This window comes from Aquarana catesbeiana, linkage group LG09, assembly GCF_042186555.1.
Source record: "Aquarana catesbeiana isolate 2022-GZ linkage group LG09, ASM4218655v1, whole genome shotgun sequence".
Taxonomy (NCBI): Eukaryota; Metazoa; Chordata; class Amphibia; order Anura; family Ranidae; genus Aquarana; species Aquarana catesbeiana.
Window position 1 is genome coordinate 290,514,713 of NC_133332.1, and position 24,015 is coordinate 290,538,727.

A 24,015-nucleotide genomic window follows, 5' to 3' on the forward strand; every position below is an offset into this window, starting at 1 on the left:
GCAGGGCAGCCATCGGAGAGGGGGGGGGGGGGTTCCTGTGTCGGTGCTGTGACATTCTGAGATGGCACTCCTTGTAAAATTTACTGTGTGTTCTGTGTCAGAGAAGGGGAGATGAGGCAGCTATATATGCGTTAGAAGATCCCCTGTGGGGGACACACATGTAGGCAGGAAGTGGCTGCAAAGAGGCAGCAGAAGATAAGCAGCACTGGGATACTTCTTTTATCCTTTTTTGTATTTTATTTAAAGTGTCTAAGGCTTCATTTAGATGTGCATTTGGGTTGTAAAAATGTGCAGTAGAGACATGTTTTGGCCAGCCGTAAGCTGCATTAGGCAGCAGATGAGGGTGTTTTACATGTTACAGTAATGATGCATTAGGCATAATAAGGAGTTTCCTCCTATAACAGGTTTTTAGTGTCAGGCTGGGTTCACACTATTGTAAATTGGATGTGGGTTTTCCGCATCCAATTCGCATGTTAGAAGTTTGTGACCGGCTCTCTATGGAGCCAACTCACAGGGCTCCGGGACAGATTTGGAGCGAAATGCAGAAGGGTCCTGTGCATCTTCTGGTCCGTTCCAGGTCCGAATTCAACCAAAAATTCGGACTGAAGTCCGACCTGAAACGGTAAATGGGGACACACCGGACCCCTGCTGTGAGCCGCTCCCTGCTGCAGTGTAAACCCAGCCTTACTCTTTCTGGCCAGCCCAGAACCCTGATGTAACAGCGTTACATTGGAGTTATTGACTGGGTGCTCCGTTGCGAGTTAGGGGGCGAAAATGACTGACCTTACCCCGGGCGCTGACAATCCATACTACGCTAAAAAAAATTGGCTCCTAACTTTTTTAACTGGCTCCTAGATTCAAAGCAAATTTGTCAAGCCCTGGTTTCATGCAAATGTGCCCCCACTGGTGAGTGGAGTCCTCTACTAGTTGCACTGTGGATGCAGTTGAGTATAGTCTCAGAGGAGGTAGGTTTGTCACTGACCCATGGGTTTTGTTCCTGTTACAGGAGTTTTACCAGACTTGAGCAAATTTGATTTGCCTTCAGAAGCTGTACCTGGGCATGACAGTATGTGACAAGCCAGAAAGTGTAACAGTCTTGACATAAAACAGGCTGGCAGCAACACAGAGATAACTATACCCCCTGTCTGTGTGCACTGAACTGTACTTGCAGTCTATACATTACCTTGTGCACTGAGGCTAGACAGATACGCACCACTGAGGCATGGAACACATCTTGTCTCAGCAGTGTCACTCCTGCCCCATTAGTTTCTTGGAAGTTCTGCCTCAATTACTGAAATGGTAATACCCTTTAAATGTGTCATTGCTACCCATTGTCTTGCCAGCAGTCACTAAAATAAAGTTACATAAGCAAACCATTGTCACAACTATCTAAAAGGAGGACAAATTTGGGACATGGCATGAACTTGAGCTGTATAAGGCCTCTTGCCCTTTTTGTTTTTACTGAGCTAAAATACAGCCCATTAATCGTAATGTGTCTATGCACACAGGTGCGTAAACCAGCGCCATGTATTCTTCAGTAAAATAGAAAAATCAGCTTTTTTGGTCAGTAATTTACCCCTTATGCGCTCAAATACACTTGAATGCGCACACATGTGCAAATGGCCATTTACATATTGTGCAGAAGAAAAACATGAGAATAAGTTTTTGCACACCTGCGCGCGAAATTGCGCATATACGCGAAAATACATGCAACAAAAACACGTCTGAAAAAGTAGATGCTCAAACAGTATCATGTGCAAGAGGCCTAACAATGGTACTAAATATTTCTTTGTTTGCCTGTTTGGAATACTTTGAAATGTTCAGGAGAGCCACTCACCAATTGGCATTTGTAGTAACCTGAGAGGTGTAGCTTTTTTTCTCTACTTGATTTTTAACTATTTCCTTCCTGCCCATTGTGTTAAGCCAGCAATAGATGGTCCAGTTCTCGTCCGGTTCCTGCTAATGGCTGATTCGAACATGTATGGGCAGGCTGAATGTACCCAAGTTGATCTGTCGATCAACTTGGGTTCAACCAGCTTGCTGGATCTTGTAACTATTGCAAGCAGCTGTTATAGCCCCTAGCAATAATCACTGTCTTCTCCCAGCGGAGAACTAGGGTTCAAGCCTCTCCCTACTCTTCTGAATAAAAGTATTTTATTCGTATTGCTGTTGGAGATTCTCGTTCACTTCTTGTGTGGAATCTGTTGTCCCCAGGACAGGAAGTGAGTTGAAATCTCTTCCAACAAGGCCCCAGATAGCAGTAAAAACCCAACAGGGATTCTGCTCCTTCTCCAGAGTATGCAGAGCAAAAAAAAATAATGCTGTGGCAAACACTTTAAATGCTGCCATTTGACTCCTGTAAAAACCTTTTTTCTTATGTGGTGATCAGAGTGTAATTACAAACATGCCACATGGTGCCTCCTAACCCATCAACTGTGTAAATAAACAGGTACAGGAGAATAGCAGAAAGCCTGAGCCAGCTGAGTTTAGTAAAAGTAAGTCTCCCTGTTTACATAGACTTCAGTTTTTTTGTAGGTCAGTTTGTTAAAGTGTGGATAATTGATAAGCACTTATGTGTTTTATAGACTTGTTAAACTTAGAAACTGTTCTGTCCCTGCGCTCAGTGGGTGATGGGTTTATAGAGCCAATCTATACACAGAGGGAGTATGTAACTTCAAAGGAGTGTACATTGGGGATAGGATGTCATGACCCTCTTTAAATAAACTCTTGTGCTCTCAGTAATTATATTGGTTTGTCTGTTTACCCTGTTGCCTACTGCATTCATCAAGTGCTGACAGCAAGGTGATTGTCTGAGAATGAGCCCAAGAGATTTTAGAGGGTTTCTTTTCAAGGGATTGTTTACTTCATTATATCGAGGTTATAGGTAGACACGTTCTATAGGTTCAATAGCACAGAGTAAATATGTGTAAACCATAAAAGTTCATGTAGAGCCACAACTTTTTTCCTTCAATGTTTGAATAGTGCGAGGAAGAATTAGAACCTCTGTCAAGTTTGTATTGCTTGTACAAAATCCAATGACAGCGCCAAATAAAAGGTCTAAAAGTCCAAGCGCTTTAATATTAATATTAGTTTACATGGAGATGACACAGAACAGCCAACACATTTTGAGGGCTGAAAGATCTCCCATCCATGCTAATCCAGTGTTTCACTGATCTGTGTCCTGCCCCGTTTTTTTTTTTTATGCAGCAAACAATTAAACACTGGTGATTATGTCTATCTTAGAGTCCTCCAATCTCTCAATCGCATTAAAGTCCTGAAGAAGGGGAGATCTTTGAGCCTCTGAAAATCATTGCCTGTTCTGTATTGTCTCCTTGTGATTGTTTTGAGTCTTAGACCCCTTTCACAATGGGGCCGCCTGTGTGTTAGCGCTAAAGCACTGCTTTCTTTAGCGGTGCTTTAGCGCTGTTATGGCGGCGCTTTTCGGTCGCTAGTGGGGCGCTTTTAACCTCCGCTAGTGACCGGAGAAGGGGTCCGCCCATGTTGTGGCACTTCCGAAGCACTTATCAGGCGTTTTGGAAGTGCTGCCTATTCATTGCAATGGGCAGGAGGCGTTTTGGGAGCGGTGTGTACACCGCTCCCAAATCACCCCAAAGATGCTGCTTGCAGGCTTTTTTCTAACATCCTGCAAGCGCACCGCCCAAGTGTGAAAGCACTCGGGTTTTTACATTCATGGGAGGCAGTTTTCAGGCGCTATTTCTAGCGCTAAAATGCCTGAAAACTGCCTTAGTCCTTTTGTTTGACGCTCTCATTGTGAATCTTCAAATTCAGGCTCCCTGCATTTGGGACACCCCACTTTTGTTGAGAGCAGCCTCACCAGTGCTAGTTTTATGATCTGATCGACTAATGGTTTTAATCTAGTGTCTCACTTCCACTCGTTCCAAATTTTTATTGCTGTCTATGTCTCCGCCAGTTGAGATTCACCCTCTCTGCTCACCCTAATGATTATTACCAAGAAAGAAAGTGATGTGCAATCCAACATTTTATAGTTTTTACCATAACAAGCGATGCAAGTACATTTTTCCTTTGGGGCAAATATTTTGGTGAAAACTGTCTAAGAGGGGGATTCCCTTCACTTTTGGGACAGGCGAAAATTACAAATCCTTGGCAGGTAAAACAGTAATATGTACAGTATATGAATTTCAACCATATTTAGATGGAGTTCCATTTTACTAAAACTCGTTGACTTCTTTAAAAAGAAGTGGTATGGCTCAACCATACATCACAAACACTGCAGATATATGCAATCAGATTTACAGATGTGCTCTGGGCTCCGCTGGCTTCGGAGAAAAAAAAAGCTATTTTACGTTAACAGGTCCGTTAAACAGAGATAATTCCACAGGACCCCGCCAGCTACACACAGCAGTTTGATTTTTATGAATGGGATGGGCCATGGTGTGCATAGCAAAGCGCAGTGTAATGCTGACCAAATAGGAATGTCTGCTGTCTGCTTCCAGCTTCAGACTGTTTTATGATATCAGTTGTTTAAGCACTTCATGGTGGCTGCCTATTTTTATTTTTATTTACACTTTTAGGCAGAGGTGAATGCAGAAAAAAAAAACTTTCACTAACAATGTTCCCATAAAGCTAAACTCCAATCAAAAAGCTTTATATACCGTACAGTTAAAATGTCTATATATGAACCATTGTACCTGCCAAATGATTTGTAATTCTGTGCAGCCATCAAAACTACAACAAAGCTACAAAAGGCTAAAGAGACAGATGAAATGCATAGAAGAGAGTTTTTTACCTGCCAAATGTTGTATATCTGTACGTCCAGTCCTGAGATTTCCACAGCGTACCACACCATACAAATAAATGGCTCAAATCGCACCGCACAGGAATGCGTTGTGATTTCTGTGCGAATCACATGCGGTGTGCCGCACCACATATATGTGAACTGAACCTCATGCCCCGTACACACGATCGGATGTTGGATGTGAGCTTGTTGGCTGAAAGTCCGACCATTTGTATGCTCCATCGAACATTTGTTGTCAGACTTTCTGCCAACAAATGTTGGCTAGCAAGATCTCAAATTTTCTGCCAACAAAACTTTGTTGTTGGAATTTCTGATTGTGTATACACAAGTACGATGCACAAAAGTTCACGCATGCTCGGAATCAAGCAAAAAGAGCCGCACTGGCTATTGAACTTCCTTTTTCTTGGCTCGTTGTACATCTTATACGTCACCTTATTCCCACGTTCATAATTGTTGGCCAACATTTGTGTGACCATGTGTATGCAAGACAAGTTGGAGCCAACATCCTTCGAACAAAAATCCACGGTTTTGTTGTCGGAAAGTCCGATCGAGTGTACAGGGCATTAGAGAGAATGAATCTCCTTAAGTCCCCGTTTACATTGGGCATGCGATTCAATCTGTCGCATGCCAAATCGCCTATTTCCGGCAAAGGCACCGCCCGAATCAGTGTGACGCTGACTTTGCGGCGCTGCACCGATTCCCAAAAGTAGTTCCTGCACTACTTATGGCGACTTCGGGGGCGATTTCAATAGACATCTGTGCATGAACCCGCACAAATGTCTCTGAAATCGCTCCTGAAGTCAGAGTGAAATGCGGGCTTGTAATTGTGCGAGTTCAGCTGAACTTGCATCATTTCAAACCCACATTCAGTGTGAAACCAGGTCAAGGGTGCATTCACACCTGAGAATGCACCTGCAATCCGATTAGATGCGAGAACACTAGCGGGGGTTCCCGTGATTAGCTGTGGGAGCCAGCTCCCTTAAAAGCAATGGGAGGCTGCCAACTCCCGCAGCTAATCAAGGCCACTCACGTGTAATCCTTCATACAATGATCACATGCAAATGATCAGCCCTGGATGCAGATGGTGGGAGCCGAAAGCCTCCCGTAGCTTTCAATAGAGATGCTTTCCACAGCTAATCACAGGATCAATCGGAGTGCGGGTGCATATGCAGGTGTGAATGCAGACTGATGGGAGCATAGACAGCAATAAAAACCTAACTTGGGGTTCCAACCCCTCACAATTCTATCCAATTCTAAATTTAAGTTTTTCCTTATTTATACTTTAAATTATGTTTGTTAGGTCTAGCGTTCAGATTTAAGTATTCTCACCTCTGATTCTCCCTGAAAACTTTTTTTCTGTATCTATAAATGTTCCCACTTGCTTTTTAATATAAAGTTTGGTTGTACATTAGGTTTAAATTTACTGCTACTTTAATCTGAGTCCTGGCATATTGGGGAATTTTTCATTTATCAGTCATTGAAAAGATTTAGTTGTTACTGTTGGTCTTCCTAATCCCTATCATTAAATGCATATTTTCTGTGATATGAAGCATAATGCAGGCTAAGCCTGGTGAAATGATGGCGCTGCCCCTTCTCTCAGCACCTTTTATGTGGAGGTGGAAGTGCGGCCTCCTTTGTGTTTTTCTTTCTAGGCTTCTTCTACATTGGCTCTGCACATAGGCTCCTTTGTCATCTTGTAACCCAAGCCTTCTGCTTTTGTTTCCATGCAGGGTTTGCCTGGAGTTCCTGGGAAGAGGGGCACGATGGGTAGGCCGGTAAAGTTTTTCCTTGTCTACTTTGCAGTCCTAGTGTAATAAAACAGGAAACAGAGTCCCTACAGCTCACTGTAATTGTAGCATTTCACTATGTGTAGTAAACTTTCATAATTCATGGTTTCAACTGCAAGGTTGTCTGTCCACAGTTCCCTGGTAAACCCTAGCCATGGGACATATTGAACTCCAATATATAACTATGATTTTCAAGGAGATCTTTTCTGAGAAAAAATTTAAGGCTGACATAGCTGATGTTTCCTTCTTAAAATGGTAATTGCCTAGCTGTACTTCCACCTTTTCTTTGTTTCCATGCCACTATGTTCAGCTGGCAGGATGATGAGTATGGGGGGGGGTCATTGTCATTTGAATTCGATGCTTTGTCCTGCATGAGCAAAGAAAAAGTTTGCTTTAAAGAAACCCTCATGCATGAGACACAAAGCCTGCCAGATAGCCATTTGTTCATGGTCACTGACTAGAAAAAAAAAATGTGAAATTTGAAAAAAAAATTGAAGCCAGAGGGAAGAAAAAAAATCAACCAGGCAGCTAGCACTTTCTCTCATTACAGTTTTCTTTAAAATTGTTGTAAACCTCAAACATTAAATATGTACAAAGCATAGCCCTCTGTAGTGTGTACTTGTCTCAATCTAGAGCACTAATGCCCTGTACACACGATCGGACATTGATCGGACATTCCGACAACAAAATCCTAGGATTTTTTCCGACGGATGTTGGCTCAAACTTGTCTTGCATACACACGGTCACACAAAGTTGTCGGAAAATCCGATCATTCTGAACGCGGTGACGTAAAACGCGTATGTTGGGACTATAAACGGGGCAGTGGCCAATAGCTTTCATCTCTTTATTTATTCTGAGCATGCGTGGCACTTTGTGCATCAGATTTGTGTACACACGATCGGAAATTCTGACAACGGATTTTGTTGTTGGAAAATTTTATAGCAAGCTCTCAAACTTTGTGTGTCGGAAAATCCGATGAAAAATGTGTGATGGAGCCTACACACGGTCGGAATTTCCGACAACAAGGTCCTATCACACATTTTCCGTCTGAAAATCCGACCGTGTGTATGGGGCATTAGTGTCATTTCTGTCTGCTTCCTCATTCCTCTGCTATCAGCATGAATCACACCTGACAAGTTTTCCTGACACCAAGAGGTAAAAATATGACAGGGGAAGGAGCTCCAGCACACAGCCTGTGATTGATAGCCTCAGCTCTGTTCCTGTGTGCTATGTGAAGGGGGGTCCTTTCCCTCCAAATTCAGCTAGTAAGCTAGGACTGATTGAGGCCGAGCAACTCAAAGCAGTTTATCTCACAGATAATCTCAGCACTTTTGGCTAATGCCAGAGTTGCATGATTGGCAGGGAACTCAGCCAGTTTGCAGTATACATTTTGTTAATACATACCCTAAAATATACGTCTGTGCATGGATCAGGTTTAACAGCATGGGTCTCGTGTAAAAACATAAAAAAACTGTTTTGTCCAAAGCAAATAGCAGCTCTCAGACATCATCTTTTTAGTGTAGATTGGATAAAAGCAAGCATATAGTTGATGGCTGTGATCAGTCAGTCTACTTTTCATATCTTTAATATGATTTAAAGTGTCTCTATACTTCAATACTTGTTTTAGCAGTGGTTCACACTGATGTGGTGCAGGAAACTCAGCGAATTATGTGCGGTTCCCCACCGCATGGCATTTGCACTGTGTTGTGCAATCTGCTGCAGGTGTCAATTAAAAGTTAACAAAACCCCAACAGCAGGTAGCAAACCCAGTGCATTTGCCTGAACTAGATCGCATGGGTATAAACACCCATGCAATCCAATTCCAGTGCGGCTATAAAAAATGTGTTTGTTTTGATGCGGTGCGATTTGAGCTATCAAAAGTGAATGGGCTCAAGTTACACTGCACAGACTCACATGGGATTTGCACAGGAATGTGGTACGATTCACATGCGGAACCTAGGCTTACTGTTTCAGGTGAGCTTTGTGGAGTTGATTAACTAAAATGGGAGAGTGCAATATCTGGTGCAGCTGTAGCATGGTAGCCAATCAGCTTCAGCTTGTTCAATTGAGCTTTGACAAATAACTGCATAGGATTTTGCACTCTCCAGGTTTAGTAAATCAACCCCTATAGGTACATGAAAATTGATGGTTTGAAAATGTACCTCTTGCTAAGAAAACAGGACCCTGGAGCCAGCTGAGGCCTCCAGCCAAATGGTCTCTGCTGACAAGGAGCATCACCATTTAGAATGTCCACCAATTGGTTGGCTCTACCAGAATATCCTCAGACCTTGTGACCAGTGCCCTTGTATTGATTGCTTTCTGACCTGCCAGAGGAAGTCCAGGGTCCTGTTTTCTGGTAGAAGGGTTCTTTTTTAGGCCCTCATATACCATTTACCTACAGTATATAATTTTGTTGAGGTGGTAAAATTATGTCTTCTCATTTGTGGATCTTAACCCTACGTGCAGCTAGGCTCAGAGTCTTTGTGGCTACAATGAGCTACAGAGACCAAATTTGAAAACTAACATAGGTAATCACCAGTAAGGAGCCCGCTCCACAGTGCTCACATTACCTTATGTTTTAGTTCAGGTCAGGTTGCCTCTAAAGTGACCTATCCACATAACATGGTTGTCAAGTTGCTATATTGAAACCACAACACTCCAAGCAGCCAAACCCCTCAGACATATCATGTCGAAAGAGGATTGCAGGTGTGGTTCACTGTCAGCCGACAGCAGTCCAAATAATATCTAAACTCATGCCAAAATCTTTTATTTTATTTTGGATAGAGCGGAGAGAATCTCCCCAATGGGGATCACAGACAGAAATAAGAACATGACAGAAATTCGAAATCTCCGTAACTATCCAAAAGCAGGAAAACAAACATTTTGGCTGGACATAGGCTTTAAAACTGCACTCACATTACGTCTGTACTGTATTGGTTATTAGAACAAATGAGCTAAAAATTTGTAACATCTTTTCACATCATCAGTTTTAGGTCAGAGGTGTGTTGCGATCATGCGATAGTTTGTAGCTTGCTTGTTTGATTTCATCAGGTTGGTTGATTTACAAAAGGGGAAGAATGTTTACTTGCCGCAGTGCTCCATTGATCCAATTATCCAGAGCTTGCAAGGGCCATTTCTATTTTTTAAATTCCCCTGCACATGATTGGGTACTTGACTGTGACTCCAATATGCTTTTAAGTTCTCATCCACAAAGCACTTCTGGGTTTTTCAGTAATGTTGCAGCAAAAATGAACACCAGTGTGCACTTCTTGTTCTCAGACCCTGCTGTCAAACATACAGATTAGTCAGTTATAGTTATAGTGGTTGTAAACCCTTCCGTATACCCGGTGAAGTGACTGGCCTCAGGTGATACAGAATTTAAACAAATCCTCCGACATAAGTTGTAACTGACATCTCTTCTCTGTCTGTTACAAGTTCTGAATTTATAAGCTTGTTTGAGAGTTCAAAAAAAGGGGTGGATAGCTGAAGTTACACTCTGCAGAGCTCAGTGAGGAGAACTCTGATAGCTGATTGGAGGGAAGAGACACGCCCCCCTTCACATAGCACACAGGAACAGAGCTGAGGCTGCCAATCAGCTGGATATCTCTCCCCTGTCAATATTTTTCTCTTGGTGTCAGGAAAACTTGTTAGAAGTAATTCATGCTGATAGCAGAGGAACAAAGCCACAGACAGAAATTACACTTAGCGCTCCTAATTGAGACAAGCAGACACTACAGAGGGATATGCTTTGTCCATATTTCATGTCTGAGGTTTGCAACTACTTTAAGTTACTGCTGGATGTTTCTGGCTATATAAGCTTCAGTGACCTTTGCACCCATAAGAGTTTATTGAACCAACCCCAAACCATAGCTAGGATGTTCAAGGGTACCTTCAGATGTAAATGGCCATCAAATAGATTTCGTACAAGTAAGGATTATTGTGGTTGATATGCTGTAGTTTTCCTGAGGTTACTTGGAACACAGAGCTACAAGCCCAGTGCATTTACAGTATCTCACAAACGTGAGTACCCCCCTCACATTTTTGTAAATATTTTATTATATCTTTTCATGTGACAACACTAAAGAAATTAAACTTTGCTACAATGTAAAGTAGTGAGTGCACAGCTTGTATAACTATAAATAACTAAATTTGCTGTTCCCTCAAAATAACTCAACACACAGCCATTAATGTCTAAACCACTGGCAACAAAAGTGAGTACACCACTAGGTGAAAATGTCCAAATTGGGTTCAAATATTTTGTGTGGCCACCATTATTTTCCAACACTGCCTTAACCCTCTTGGCAAAAAGAAAAGAAGTGCAGGCTTAGCACATGTTTGTCCACTTAGATAAAGTGGCCACTCATAGATTGTTCACTGTGTAGGGTGCTATTACCGTAACCAAAAAGGCATATGTCACAAATGGCGGCCCAGCAAGGGACAACGGGAAAGGGTTACTTATGGCAACAGGAATCAGATCATATTAGAGTTATCATAAAAATCTGAAATTTTTATTGCATTACAAAAAGTTTGGCACAATCTCAGGCCAGAATGTAGAAAAATACAGCTTCACCATACCTGGCCTATAGGGAGTCACTATGAAAAGACACAGACACAAGACACCACATATAACAATTAAAAAGAAAACGTCTGGACGCTGTGTGACAACATGCGGACACACTGTCAGATGAAAAAAATCATCAGAAAAGATTAATACCCTAAAAAGGGGAAGAAAGGCCTCAATGGTTGTCGCAATAAATGACAGCCTAGCCGCGTGTGGCCCCAGGGGAGATCTGAGTAGAGGGAGGAAAGAAAGGCTATATGATGTTAATATAATATTTAGGGAGCTTGTCCTGCTCGCAATTTCACAGTGGTTGGCGATACTAGTCCTGATAGTTCCGTCTAGAAAGTAGTCATGACGACCTTGTATTGAGCTTAAAGGGAAAAAATATTTTTCAAAAGGAAGTTCTTGGTGTGTATACACATTAGCTCATATAAGTCCCAATATAAATATCAAAAGTACCCTTGATTATAAATGGGTATCTGGAGTAGATCTTCAGTAGAAAGAAACACGCTCTGGCAGTAAATTAACTTGGCCTACTGTCAGTCAGTGTTCATCACACTTTGGCAGGATAATGCAAAAGGAGGAGACTTCTTTCATGCAGAGATTAAGCAGCACAAAACATCCATGGGCTCAATAGTCGCCCTATGATGGGAGTACTTTACCGTCCTGTGTAGTGGATGTCAGGTTGTCTCCGTCCTTCATGGTCCCATTTGGGGATTTGTGTATGGCCACGTCACTTACATAGGTGCCAGTGACTGCTTATCGGGTTGTTGGTCTGGGACTTTCAGTGGTTAGACATTCGGCTACATGCCGTCCGCAATCAGGAGTCTCCTGTCCACGTCAAGCATCCTCTGTTCCGTCCAGATGAAGCTAGGCTATTCCTTCTAGCGAAATGCGTTGCTATCACAATGGTTTCGTCACGTGACACCGTCTCTGTGATGCTCCCGGAACAGAGGATGCTAGATTAGCCCTTTTCAGCTCAATATAAGGTCGCCATGACTACTTTCTAGACGGAACAACCAAGACTAAGATCTCCAACCACTGTGAAATTGCGAGCAGGACAAGCTCCCTAAATATTATAGTAATATCAACCAGCCTTTCTTTCCTCCCTCTACTCAGATCTTCCCTGGGGCCACACGCGGCTAGGCTGTCATTTATTGCTACAGTCATTGAGGCCTTTCTTCCCCTTTTTGGGGTATTAATCTTTTATGATGATTTTTTCATCTGACAGTCTGTCCGTGTGTTGTCACACGTTGTTCAGACATTTTCTTTTTAATTTTTATATGTGGTGTCTTGTGTCTGTGTCTTTTTGTGTGGTGGTTACTTCATCATAGTGACTCCCTATAGGCCAGCTATGGTGAAGCTGTATCTTTCTACATTCTGGCCTGAGATTGTGCCAAACTTTTTGTAATACAATAAAAATGTAAGATTTTTATGATAACTCTAATATGATCTGATTCCTGTTGCCATAAGTTACCCTTGCCCGGTGTCTCTTTCCAGGCCGCCATTTGTGACTTAACCCTCTTGGGCATGGAGTATACCAGAGCTTCACAGGTTGCCATTGGAGTCCTCTTCCATGATGACATCACGGAGCTGGTGGATATTAGAGACCTTGCGCTTCTCCACCTTCCGTTTGAGGATGCCCCACAGATCCTCAATAGGTTTAGGTCTGGAGACATGCTTGGCCAGTCCATCACCTTTACCCTCAACTTCTTTAGAAAGGCCGTGGTCGTCTTGGAGGTGTGTTTGGGGTCATTATCATGTTGGAATACTGCCCTGCGGCCCAGTCTTTGAAGGGAGGGGATCATGCTCTGCTTCAGTATGTCACAGTACATGTTGGCATTCATTGTACCCTCAATGAACTGTAGCTCCCCAGTGCCGCCAGCACTTATGCAGCTCCAGACCATGACACTCCCACCACCATACTAAAAGCAAGACACACTTGTCTTTGTACTCCTCACCTGGTTGCTGCCACACACGCTTGACACCATCTGAACCAAATAAGTTTATCTTGGTCTTATCAGACCACAGGACATGGTTCCAGTAATCCATGTCCTTAGACTGCTTGTCTTCTGCAAACTGTTTGCGGGCTTTCTTGTGCATCATCTTTAGAAGAGGCTTCCTTCTGGGACAACAGCCATGCAGACTAATTTGATGCAGTGTGCGGTGTATGGTCTGAGCACTGACAGGCTGACCCCCCCACCCCTTCAACCTCTGCAGCAATGCTGGCAGCACTCACATCTATTTCCCAAAGACAACCTCTGGATATGACACTGAGCACGTGCACTAAGCTTCTTTGGTTGACCATGGGAGAGGCCTGTTCTGAGTGGAACCTGCCCTGGTAAACTGCTGTATGGTCTTGGCCACCATGCTGCAGCCCCGTTTCAGGGTCTTGGCAATCTTCTTATAGCCTAGGCCAGTGATGGCGAACCTTGGCACTCCAGATGTTTTAAAACTACATTTCCCATGATGCTCCACTACACTGCAGTGTGCATGAGCATCATGGGAAATGTAGTTCCAAAACATCTGGGGTGCCAAGGTTCGCCAGCACTGGCCTAGGACATCTTTATGTAGAGCAACAATTCTTTTTTTTCAGATGCTCAGAGAGTTCTTTGCCATGGGGTGCAATGTTGAACTTCCAGTGACCAGTATGAGAGAGTGAGAGCGATAACACCAAATTTAACACACCTGCTCCCCATTCACACCTGAGACCTTGTAACACTAACGATTCACATGACACCGGGGAGGGAAAATGGCTAATTGTGCCCAATTTGGACATTTTCACTTAGGGGTGTACTCACTTTTGTTGCCCAGGTTTAGACATTAATGGCTTTGTGTTGCGTTATTTTAAGGGGACAGCAAATTTCCAGTGTTATACAAGCTGTACACTCACTACTTTACATTGTAGCAAAGTGTAATTTCTTCAGTGTTGTCACATGAAAAGATAGAATAAAATATTTACAAAAATGTGAGGGGTGTACTCACTTTTGTGAGATACTGTATAATTTTTTTTAACATGCATTGCCAATTGACAGCTAAAGTTAGCAGCATGCATTTCTCAGTATGCCTTGCAAAGCTGCAAGTTGATAGCCGGACTGAAAAATATTATCTGTTTTTTTTTTTTTTTTCCTGGATGGGAATCAAAGCCATTTATTGAAATAATAAATTACTTCTAATAGCTCTAGTTATACTGAAAAATATCCAGTACTCTTGTGTTCTTACATCTGCATTATCCACATACCATCTGCAAAATCATCAAACTGAAGCAGAATAGTTCAGAAAAACACCACAAGAAACCTGCTTTACAGTTTTATTATTTCTTGTATGTGTTTGCAAATAATTATGCTGCTTCCTCTTTTCATAGGTTACCAGTTAGGCTGACAAATTGAACAATGGTTTATATTGAATATATCATATTTGAATGAAATATTATGCTTACATGGATACCATTGTTTATGCAAAGGTTATTGCTTTGGGTTGGATTGATCTTTATCTTTTTTCATGCCAGGCACTCACAGTACATCTTGAAGTCTATCTTCGCATCAAACTTTTATTGAATTCTGATTGGTTTAGTAGCCACGAATGAAAGAATTCTACATTTTCATAAAAAAAAAAAAAAAAATGCATTTTGAGGAGGAGGGGGTTGACTGTACTCTTCGCTGGTTCTCTTCTTACTTATCCAACCGCACCTTTAGCATTTCTTACAACTCTACTTCCTCCTCTCCTCTTCCTTTCCCAGTTGGGGTCCCCCAAGGTTCTGTTATTGGACCTCTCCTATTTTCAATCTACACCTCCTCCCTGGGTCAACTGATAGCCTCCCATGGCTTCCAATACCACCTCTATGCTGACAACACCCAAATCTATTTCTCTACCCTTCAGTTTACTCTCTCTATCTCCTCACGTGTCACTAATTTACTATCAGATATATCAGTCTGGATGTCACAGCACTTCCTCAAACTCAATCTATCCAAAACCGAACTTATAATTTTTCCTCCTCCATATGCCCCTTCCCCTGATCGCTCTGTCAAAATCGATGGCACAACTATAAGCCCATCCCCACATGCCAAGGTTCTAGGTGTAGTCCTGGACTCTGAACTCTCCTTTAAGCAACATGTCCAATCACTGTCCAAATCCTGCCGCCTCAACCTCCGCAACATCTTCAAAATACGCCCCTTTCTAACCAATGATACAACAAAGCTCTTAATTCAATCACTGGTCATCTCTCGCCTCGTCTACTGCAACTCCCTTCTCATTGGCTTAGCTCTACATAGTCTATCACCTCTTCAATCCATCATGAATGCTGCTGCCAGACCCATCCACTTTACCAGTCACTCTGTGTCTGCTACTCCTCTCTGTCAATCCCTCCACTGGCTTCCTCTCGGCCAAAGAATTACATTCAAAATACTAACAACTACGTACAAAGCCATCCACAATTTCGCCCCCAGCTACATCGCTAGCCTAGTCTCTCTAAATACTCTTCGTTCCTCTCAAGACCTCCTGCTCTCTAGCTCCCTCGTCACATCCTCCCATGCTCGCCTCCAGGACTTTTCCAAAGCCTCTCCAATCCTATGGAATGCCTTACCACAATCTGTCCGCTTATCTCCTACTTAGCTTTTAGACGATCCCTGAAAACCCTTCTCTTCAGAGAAGCCTGCCCTACCCACACCTAACAACTGTATTTTCATTTTCTCCATCAGCTCACCCCCCACAGTTATTACCTTTTTGTTTCCACTTGACCCTCCCTTCTAAAATGTAAGCTCTAACGAGCAGGGCCCTCTGATCCCTCCTGTATTGTAAGTGTGCTGTCTGCCCTCATGTTGTAAAGCACGGCGCAAACTGTTGGCGCTCTATAAATCCTGTATAGTAATAATTTAGTATCACTTTAATTTCTCAAGGAACCCCTCGCAACCTCTGGAGGAACCCTAGCTGGGAAAAGCTTCTCTAGCTTACTATGCAATAGTGTGGGCATTTCTAAGACTATCCATAATATAGAGCAGGGATCTCCAGACTATGGCTTTCCAGCTGTTGCGGAACTACACATCCCAAGAGACATTGTAAAACTCTGACATTCACAGACATGACTAGGCATGATAGGAATTGTAGTTCCTGAACAACTGGAGGGCCATAGTTTTGGAGACCCCTGATATAGAGGATTAAAGCCCTGTATAAGGTTTCTGTAGAGCAGTGGCAAAATATGGGACTTTTTAGGCCAAGTATATAGGTAAGCACTCCTGAAGCTGACCTTATCCAAGGAGAACAGTAATGACTGTGTATTATTCCATACTGTCTATTGTTTTCTCCTCAAAGATTTTCTCGTCAGACAAACCATGCCAAAGCTACAGCTTGTGCACAAACACAATTATTTCTTGATCTGACCACTCAGCCTAGTTTGGTTATGGTAATGTCATATCAAGGGCACAGTGATGATATTCTTTGGGACTCAAATTACACTAATAATCCAATTGATACTGATTGTACATTAACATTAATGACTGTGAGCTCCAACTATTCTATTAATGTCCATTGCCCACAATATTCCAGATCATAGAAACATATAAGACTGACGGTAGATAAGGACCAAGTGGTCCATTAAATCTTCCCCCAGCACTAGTGGAAAAGCTTTCCATCGGGAATATTTTTCAAAACCTTCATAAATGAAGTGCATCTTGACAGTAGGAAGCTATTCAACTAGATCATCTAAACATTACGCATTGAGCATATGGGGCTTTCACTGTAGACATCTTTTAGTAAAACACTTCATGAAAAAGCATGGTGGAATCTGAAGAAAGACTTATGAATTCTTCTGTAATTATTCATGTCAGGCTACTAAATGGCAAAATGCTTTTCGACCGATATCTGTAGTACATCGCAAGTGGAACCTGTTAGGATAGACATGTGGAGACTGCCTTTGCTGACTTAACTTTTGAAGTGCAGTTTCGGCCTGTCATCTTTATCCTATCCTTACTGTTTAGTGAGTCACTGGCCCCAAGGGAGTATTTGCATGTTAGATTATGTAAACATGTTTGTTCCAGAGAGTTGTCAGAGACCCACCAAGTAGTGAAGGAAGGATAACAATGATCTTGGAGCATATGCCTTTATAGAGACATTTGTCATGTTGCACCATTTAGGGCAAAATGATGAGTTCTCTTGAAAGAACAACTATGACCTGTTGATACTTACCTTTTTTGTGTCCTCCCACTGCTCCATTCCTCCTGTTTGTGCTAGGAGTACAAACCCTGTCTATCTTAGCTTGCCCAGAATTAATTATTTCTTTCCCTCCCTTATGTGATAGGACCACTGGCTATTAACAGAGAAATGGATCATTAAGGAAGTGCTGCAAATATGATTAGAATTGGTGGGAAAGAAGGTAGTTGTTCTTTCGAGCAAACTTGTCACTTTGCCTTGAATTTAAAAACACATCAATAAGGGCAGTTCCCTTATACTTCTTCCCCAGTTAGTTGAGAAACACCCCCTCCAGGTGACATTGCAAAGATTTTTGCAAACTTTTTTAATACAGATTTTTTTCTGCTTTTGTTCTAGACTTATAGGGCGTACACACGGTCGGATTTTTCCGACGGATGTTGGCTCAAACTTGTTTTGCCTACACACGGTCGCACAAAGTTGTCGGAATTTCCGATCGACAACCACGCGGTCACGTACACCACGTACGACGAGACTAGAAAAGGCCAGTTCAGAACCAAGCGCGGCACCCTTTGGGCTCCTTTTGCTAATCTCGTGTTAATAAAAGTTTGGTGAGAGACGATTCGCGCTTTTTCAGACTCGTGGCTTTCAGATCGTTTTCTGCCGTTCAGTTTGTGCTTGTGGGTTTGTATCTGCTCTTCAGTGCGTGCAAGCAAGTTCCGCGTGACTTTAGGTAGTCATTGTATTCTTGTTCGTTCGTTACTGGTTTTCAGGTCGCTCTTCACAGGCCTTGCTGTTCTTCAGTGCGTTCTGTTACTTCGTTCTGAGCAGCCGACCGTTTTCTAGCCATGTTTCGTATGCGTACTCCTCGTAGAGTTCGTGCTGTGCGGGGGCTTGGTGTTGGGGTCCTGACCTTGACACAAGTCCAGTCCATGAACAGGGTGAGGAGGAGTTCATGGACCAAGAATTGGTTGCTTCAGCGTGACCAGTTCTGTCATATGCCTTTGCTCCGTGAGATCCGTGAGAATAATCCTGATGATTTCAGGAACTTTCTCAGGATGACGGACCCTGTGTTTCACCGTCTGTTGGCTTCGCTGACCCCCTATATCAGCAGGCAGGATACCTGCATGAGGCAAGCCATCACTGCGGAGCAGAGGTTGGTCGCTACCTTGCGGTATTTGGCCACAGGGAGAAGCCTGCAGGACCTCAAGTTCTCGACAGGCATCTCCCCCCAGGCTCTGGGGATCATTATCCCAGAGACCTGTTCTGCCATCATCCAGGTCCTGCAGAAGGAGTATATGAAGGTAAGATTTTTATCCTTTAATATCACATTTTATTGTATTTAATGTTTGATAATATCTTGTATTTCTTTCCTCATTCCCTAATTACCATGATTGTAATATGATGTGAATGTCCCCTTTGTCCTCATGCATGCTGGATTTTTATGTAATTATTATTTTAGGTCCTTCATACATATTTGCCCTTCAATAACCTCTCCAGCATGGTGTCTCCTGCCCCTATATTCACCTCATGTAGTCACTTAACAATGTATTTTATCAGCTCTATAGTAGTGCTTTACCCCAAACACCCCCTAAAATGTTTGGAAATGTTATTTTTTATTTAAATTCAGGCAGAGTGCCAGAGGGTTTTTTTTGTGGTGTCCCCAAATTTTTTGTAACCCTCCCTCCCCCAACTGCTAAGTCAGCTGATCCCAATTCTCTATCCTCAATCATCTATCTGCTGACTTTGCCAAACCCATACACACTATACCCATCTCTTTACTGGTCAGATTTATGGATGAATTCCCCAAAGCATGTAGTGCAAGGGCCTGCCTGTATACTTTCCAATGGTACTGTTTAAAGTTTTTGTATCCTATTATTATCTTGATAGGTAATAGCAGAATGTTCAAATGTGCTCAAATGTGTACAGTGTGTATTTATATCTTTGTATTATGACACTTCTTACCTGTCCAGTGGTCTGCCAATAGTGTAACTAAGGAGGGTCTGTTCCAAGTAATACCCTGTATTTAGGCATTTATCTCTAAATGAAGTGAAGAGGGTTACCTGTCCAAGAGTTCCCCCCCTATAATGTTAGAAATGGCCCATGAGGGGGGAGGGGGAATATGATAGGTGTACCTTATACTTTGTTGTTGTTAAATTCCCCTTAATAAATGCTATCTGGAGGTTGCCCCATAATGTTTGTGTCTAATCTGCTTGCCATGTTTCTGTGAAAAAATAGTAATGTTTATTGTTTTTTCCTCAACAGTTTCCTTCAACGCCACAGGAATGGCAGACTGTGGCCTCCCACTTTGCCCAGCGGTGGGACTTTCCTAACTGCGGAGGGGCAATTGATGGGAAACACGTCCACATCGTCCCACCACCCAACTCGGGGTCGTACTATTATAATTACAAGGGGTTTAATAGTATAGTGATGTTGGCGGTGGTGTCGGCTAATTACGAGTTCTTGTATGTGGACGTGGGGAAGAATGGCCGGATGTCCGATGGTGGAGTGATCGCCCAGACGGAGTTCTACAGGCGTCTCCAGAATGGCAGCTTGGACTTGCCACCTCCAGAGGACAATGTTGAAGGTCTCCCATTTGTGTTCGTTGCTGATGAAGCATTTGCGCTGGGGGACCACCTGATGCGGCCATTCCCGATGAGGACCCTCACCCCGGAACAGAGGGTTTTTAATTACCGGCTGGCCAGAGCCCGAAGAGTGGTGGAGAAGACATTTGGAATCCTGGCCAGCCGGTTTCCGATTATTTCTGACACCCATCCATATGGCGGAGTATAAACTGAACCATATAATACTTGCCTGCTGTGTTCTCCATAATTTTTTAAGAAAACATTCAGCCAACTATGCTGGCTCAGTTGGGCCTGAGGCCGGAATCCCAAATCCATCAACACTGACGGCTCTTGAAAGTGGCCGTCCTGGCTTGCCCTCCCTGAGTGCCCATGATGTCCGGTTACGCTACCTGGAGTTCTTTGCGGGTAGGGGGGCTATCAATATGCCAGACAATCTGTGAAACCTTTTTCAAATAAAAAACAACCAAAAGAAATTCTTTGTGGACATTTACTGCTTGTGTTTGTTTTAGCTGACCCTGACAGAAATGTGTTGAGTGCAGAAAATGTCGTGATTGGGTAACCTTATAAAAAACAGTGTTGGCTGGTACTTCCTAAATGCAAAAACACATTTCACTACAAGTGCACTTGCAACTGCACTGAACCTGCACTTGTAGTGCAAAGTGTATTTGCCCTTAGGAAATAACCCCCATTTTTGCATAAAACAGTTATTACATCACCCCAAAAGTGTTGTAGTGTTGAGACAATAATCCACACATTCTTGAGTAAGGCACTTTTTTATACCTGCACAATCACATGTGCATTTACGAAAGGTTTTTAAAACAAACCAACATGTTTGTTGTATAACAATTTTTGCAGTAGCATTATCAAAAATCGAAATATCCATTTCAGATAAAACAGGCCCGTGTAAAACCAACAAGAAAGCCAAAAAACGTGAACTTACAAAGTTCACATTTGGTAGAACTTGAAGGCTATATCAGACATGCGTATTTAGGAACTGGGTTTGATATAGCATTCAGATGGGGGGAAATCACCCCTGGAAAAGCCAAATTTGGAAGATGCACACCAATTTACGAATGTCAACGTGTGCTATCTGCCATCAGGGGGGATCAAGGGACGTGTTTTGGGTGAGCAAGCCCTTCCTCAACGCGACTTTATAATTGAGGAAGGGGTTGCACCCCCAAAACGCGTCCATTGATCTCCCGTGATGGCAGATATCACATGTTGGCACACTGTGTGCATCCTCCAAATTTGGCTTTTCTAAACATTGAAAAAAGTTTTGGAAGATTGGACCACAATAAAACAGGTGATTTTGTGGGGTTTAAATTCGCCCCAAAACATCAATGATGTTATTATTTTTTTTAATAACATCACTGATTTGTTGCTGTATGTTGTGCAATTCGAGATTACACCCCATGATCTCCCCGATCAGTATCTGGGCACTTTCAGATGTGAAACGTTCTCTCTCCCTCACATCACGATCACCTAAAAAGAGATAAAGAACAAAAAAAAGGTCTCAAAAATCTGCCACCATCCATCTCTTTTACCTGAGCCTGTGGTCGCAGACACTCACCTGTTGTGGTGCCAATCTCCACCACATCTTCCTCTTCCTCCTGCTCAGCTTCTTGTGTTTGCGGTATTTCCCCTTCTTCCAGAGGTGGGGGGTCTGTGTTCTCCTGGGATGAGGGGTGTCCTCCGAGTCTTTTCTCCCCTATGTAAAACAAAAATGGTATACTTAGCACACAGATATTTGATGGCAAAACTAGAACTAGGAAACATTGCTTGGAAGTGGGGTACAATTGTCTATTTTAGCCGAGTTCCAAGATGTATATTTTTTATTGCCCTTTGTCAAGCTGCAATACTTTACCTGTTTGGTACAAGCTTCACAGATGTAGCCCCCCCCCTATAGTATACACTGGAGCACCTGTGTGCCCCCCCTAATAAAAATGGTGTTCTTGTGTCCCACACTAGTGCTCCAGTGTCCAGATGTGAAAACAGCTGCTCAGTGTCCTCTCCTTACACACAATCTAGTTGGCATTTCATTCTAGTAACAAACCCATCTACACAAACAAATATTTGGCATCCAAGTAGGCCCCAAAAAATGTGGGAAAATGCATATGGCCTAAACAATGGTGTTCTAGAGGCCGAAAGAAAAATGTTTGATACGAACGAATAATGATCCCATGAACATTAAAGTTGCCCTTTTAAACGTTACAATTAATAAAAGCATATGGAGCAGAACGAACGGAATAAAGACAGAAAGAATAGGAACACAGCACAACTACTTACTTTTTTGCAGCACTCTCCGGATCTTTCGGTACTGCTCTGGCTCTCTCAACTTCAGGTCCGACCACCGCTTCCTGAGCTGATCTTTAGATCTTCGTACCCCGAAATTCCTCTCAAGACTCCTGACCACTTTCGCCATGATCTTGGCCTTTTGGATGTTGGGGTTGGGGTAAGGCCCATATTTTCCGTCATAGTCGGACTTCCTCATGATGTCGACCATCTCCAACATCTCCCCAAACGACATATTTGTGGCCTTAAAACGTCTCCTTCTGGATCGGGACGTGCCTGGATACGGCCTTTCCTCCTCGTTGCTAGAATTAGCATGCACCTGCTGTAACTCCGCCATCATGCTCTTCACCCACTGCGCCGAACGAAAAGGGGCGGGGAATAGACTAGAAAGAACGTCAGGGGCGGGCGGAGTTACACGCATGCGCAGTGTGTATAAAGCGTAACACGCGTGCGTATTACGTACGATCTGTGAGCGGAGGAAGAAGCATTGGACGCGCCGATCGTAAGAACGAAGGTAAGAGACAAACTTGTGCCTATACTGCTTCTAGATTGAGGCCTATATTGTAACAAGATTAGGAGAGTTTTGTCTGACATTAGGCTTTGTCTTGTGTTGTGTCTTGCAGTGAACATGGATATCTTAATGAAAGACAATGACTTCATGTCAGTATTCGTAGAGATGCTAAGTGAGCTGCCCTGTCTGTGGGAGATTACCCACCCCCATTTCAAGAACCAAGCAAAGAGGAAGGCAGCACTGGAGCAATTGTGTGAAATTGTGAAGCAGGTGATCCCCACGGCAGACATCACTTATTTAAAGATTTTCATTGGTGGCCTGAGGAGCACATATCTGAGGGAGCGCAAGAAAGTCCAGGATTCGCAGAGATCCGGAGCAGCAGATGACATCTATGTCCCCAGGATGTTGTACTACGACAGGCTGCACTTTCTGGCAGGCCAGACTGAACCCAGGCCATCCCTCTCCAGTCTTCCTTCCACGCTTCCTTCCCCCCCGGCTGAGGCTTCTGATGCCCAACCTGGGCCTTCCAGGCCACATGTGGAGGAGCCCAGATTGAGCCAGGTATAGCATTCCTCTAAATATTTCTGCTTGTCCAATCAATGATGTTAACTAGATGTTAGTTGGGAGTACTAATTTAGGATTGTGATTGATGAAGCAAAAACTAAAACCATGTCCCTTTTTCATACACAGGGAAGTCTCAGCCAGGAGGTGGCCGGGCCGAGCCGGCTGGCTGATATCAAGGTCCCTCCACCCCCCCCTGAAAATAGAAAGTGGCAGTAGGAGGAGTGCCCTAGAGGAGGCTGCTATAGCATTCTTTTGGAGGGCTACAGAGGTCCTGGGAGCACCCCACACCATGGAGGAGAACATTGCTGCCTTCATAGCCTATAAAATGCAGAGGATGGAGGAGGGCCAAAAAGTCATGTGTGAGGCCCTCATATCGGAGGCTCTGGAGAAAGGTATGAGGGGCCAAATTACACCTCACACACATCTTTGGGATGGTCCTCCTCCTCCTCCTCCTCCCTCTCCTCCAGGTCCTCCCAGTCCTCCTCCAGGTCCCCCCAGTCCTCCTCTTCCTCCTCCAGGTCCTACTCCTCCTCCTGCCACATCTCCAACTGCACAGCCACAGCCCGGAAGGAAGCGTGGAAGGAAGACCAGACAGTGATTGCCCTGGATCCAGTCTGGTCGGCCAAAAGATGCAGCCTCTTGTGGTACCACAGCCTGGGGACACAGATGTCATCTGCTGCTATCCAGATCTCTGCGAATCCCGGACCAGACTGCCCTCCCTTACATATGGACTCCTCAGGCCACCAATTTTGATGTTGAAGAATTGATGTCTGCCGTGGGGGTCCCAGCCTTCACTA

At 43.4% G+C, this 24,015-nt stretch overlaps 1 protein-coding gene across 2 annotated transcripts in view; it reads left to right on the forward strand.

Annotated features, from left to right (window-relative positions):
• The window catches only part of COL27A1 (collagen type XXVII alpha 1 chain), a 656,744-nt gene that overhangs the window by 148,023 nt on the left and 484,706 nt on the right, over positions 1-24,015 (forward strand). For both annotated transcript variants that reach the window (XM_073600403.1, XM_073600404.1), the window contains exon 12: positions 6,508-6,552. In XM_073600403.1, the coding sequence (XP_073456504.1) occupies positions 6,508-6,552 (45 nt within the window). The remainder of the gene's footprint in view (positions 1-6,507; positions 6,553-24,015) is intronic.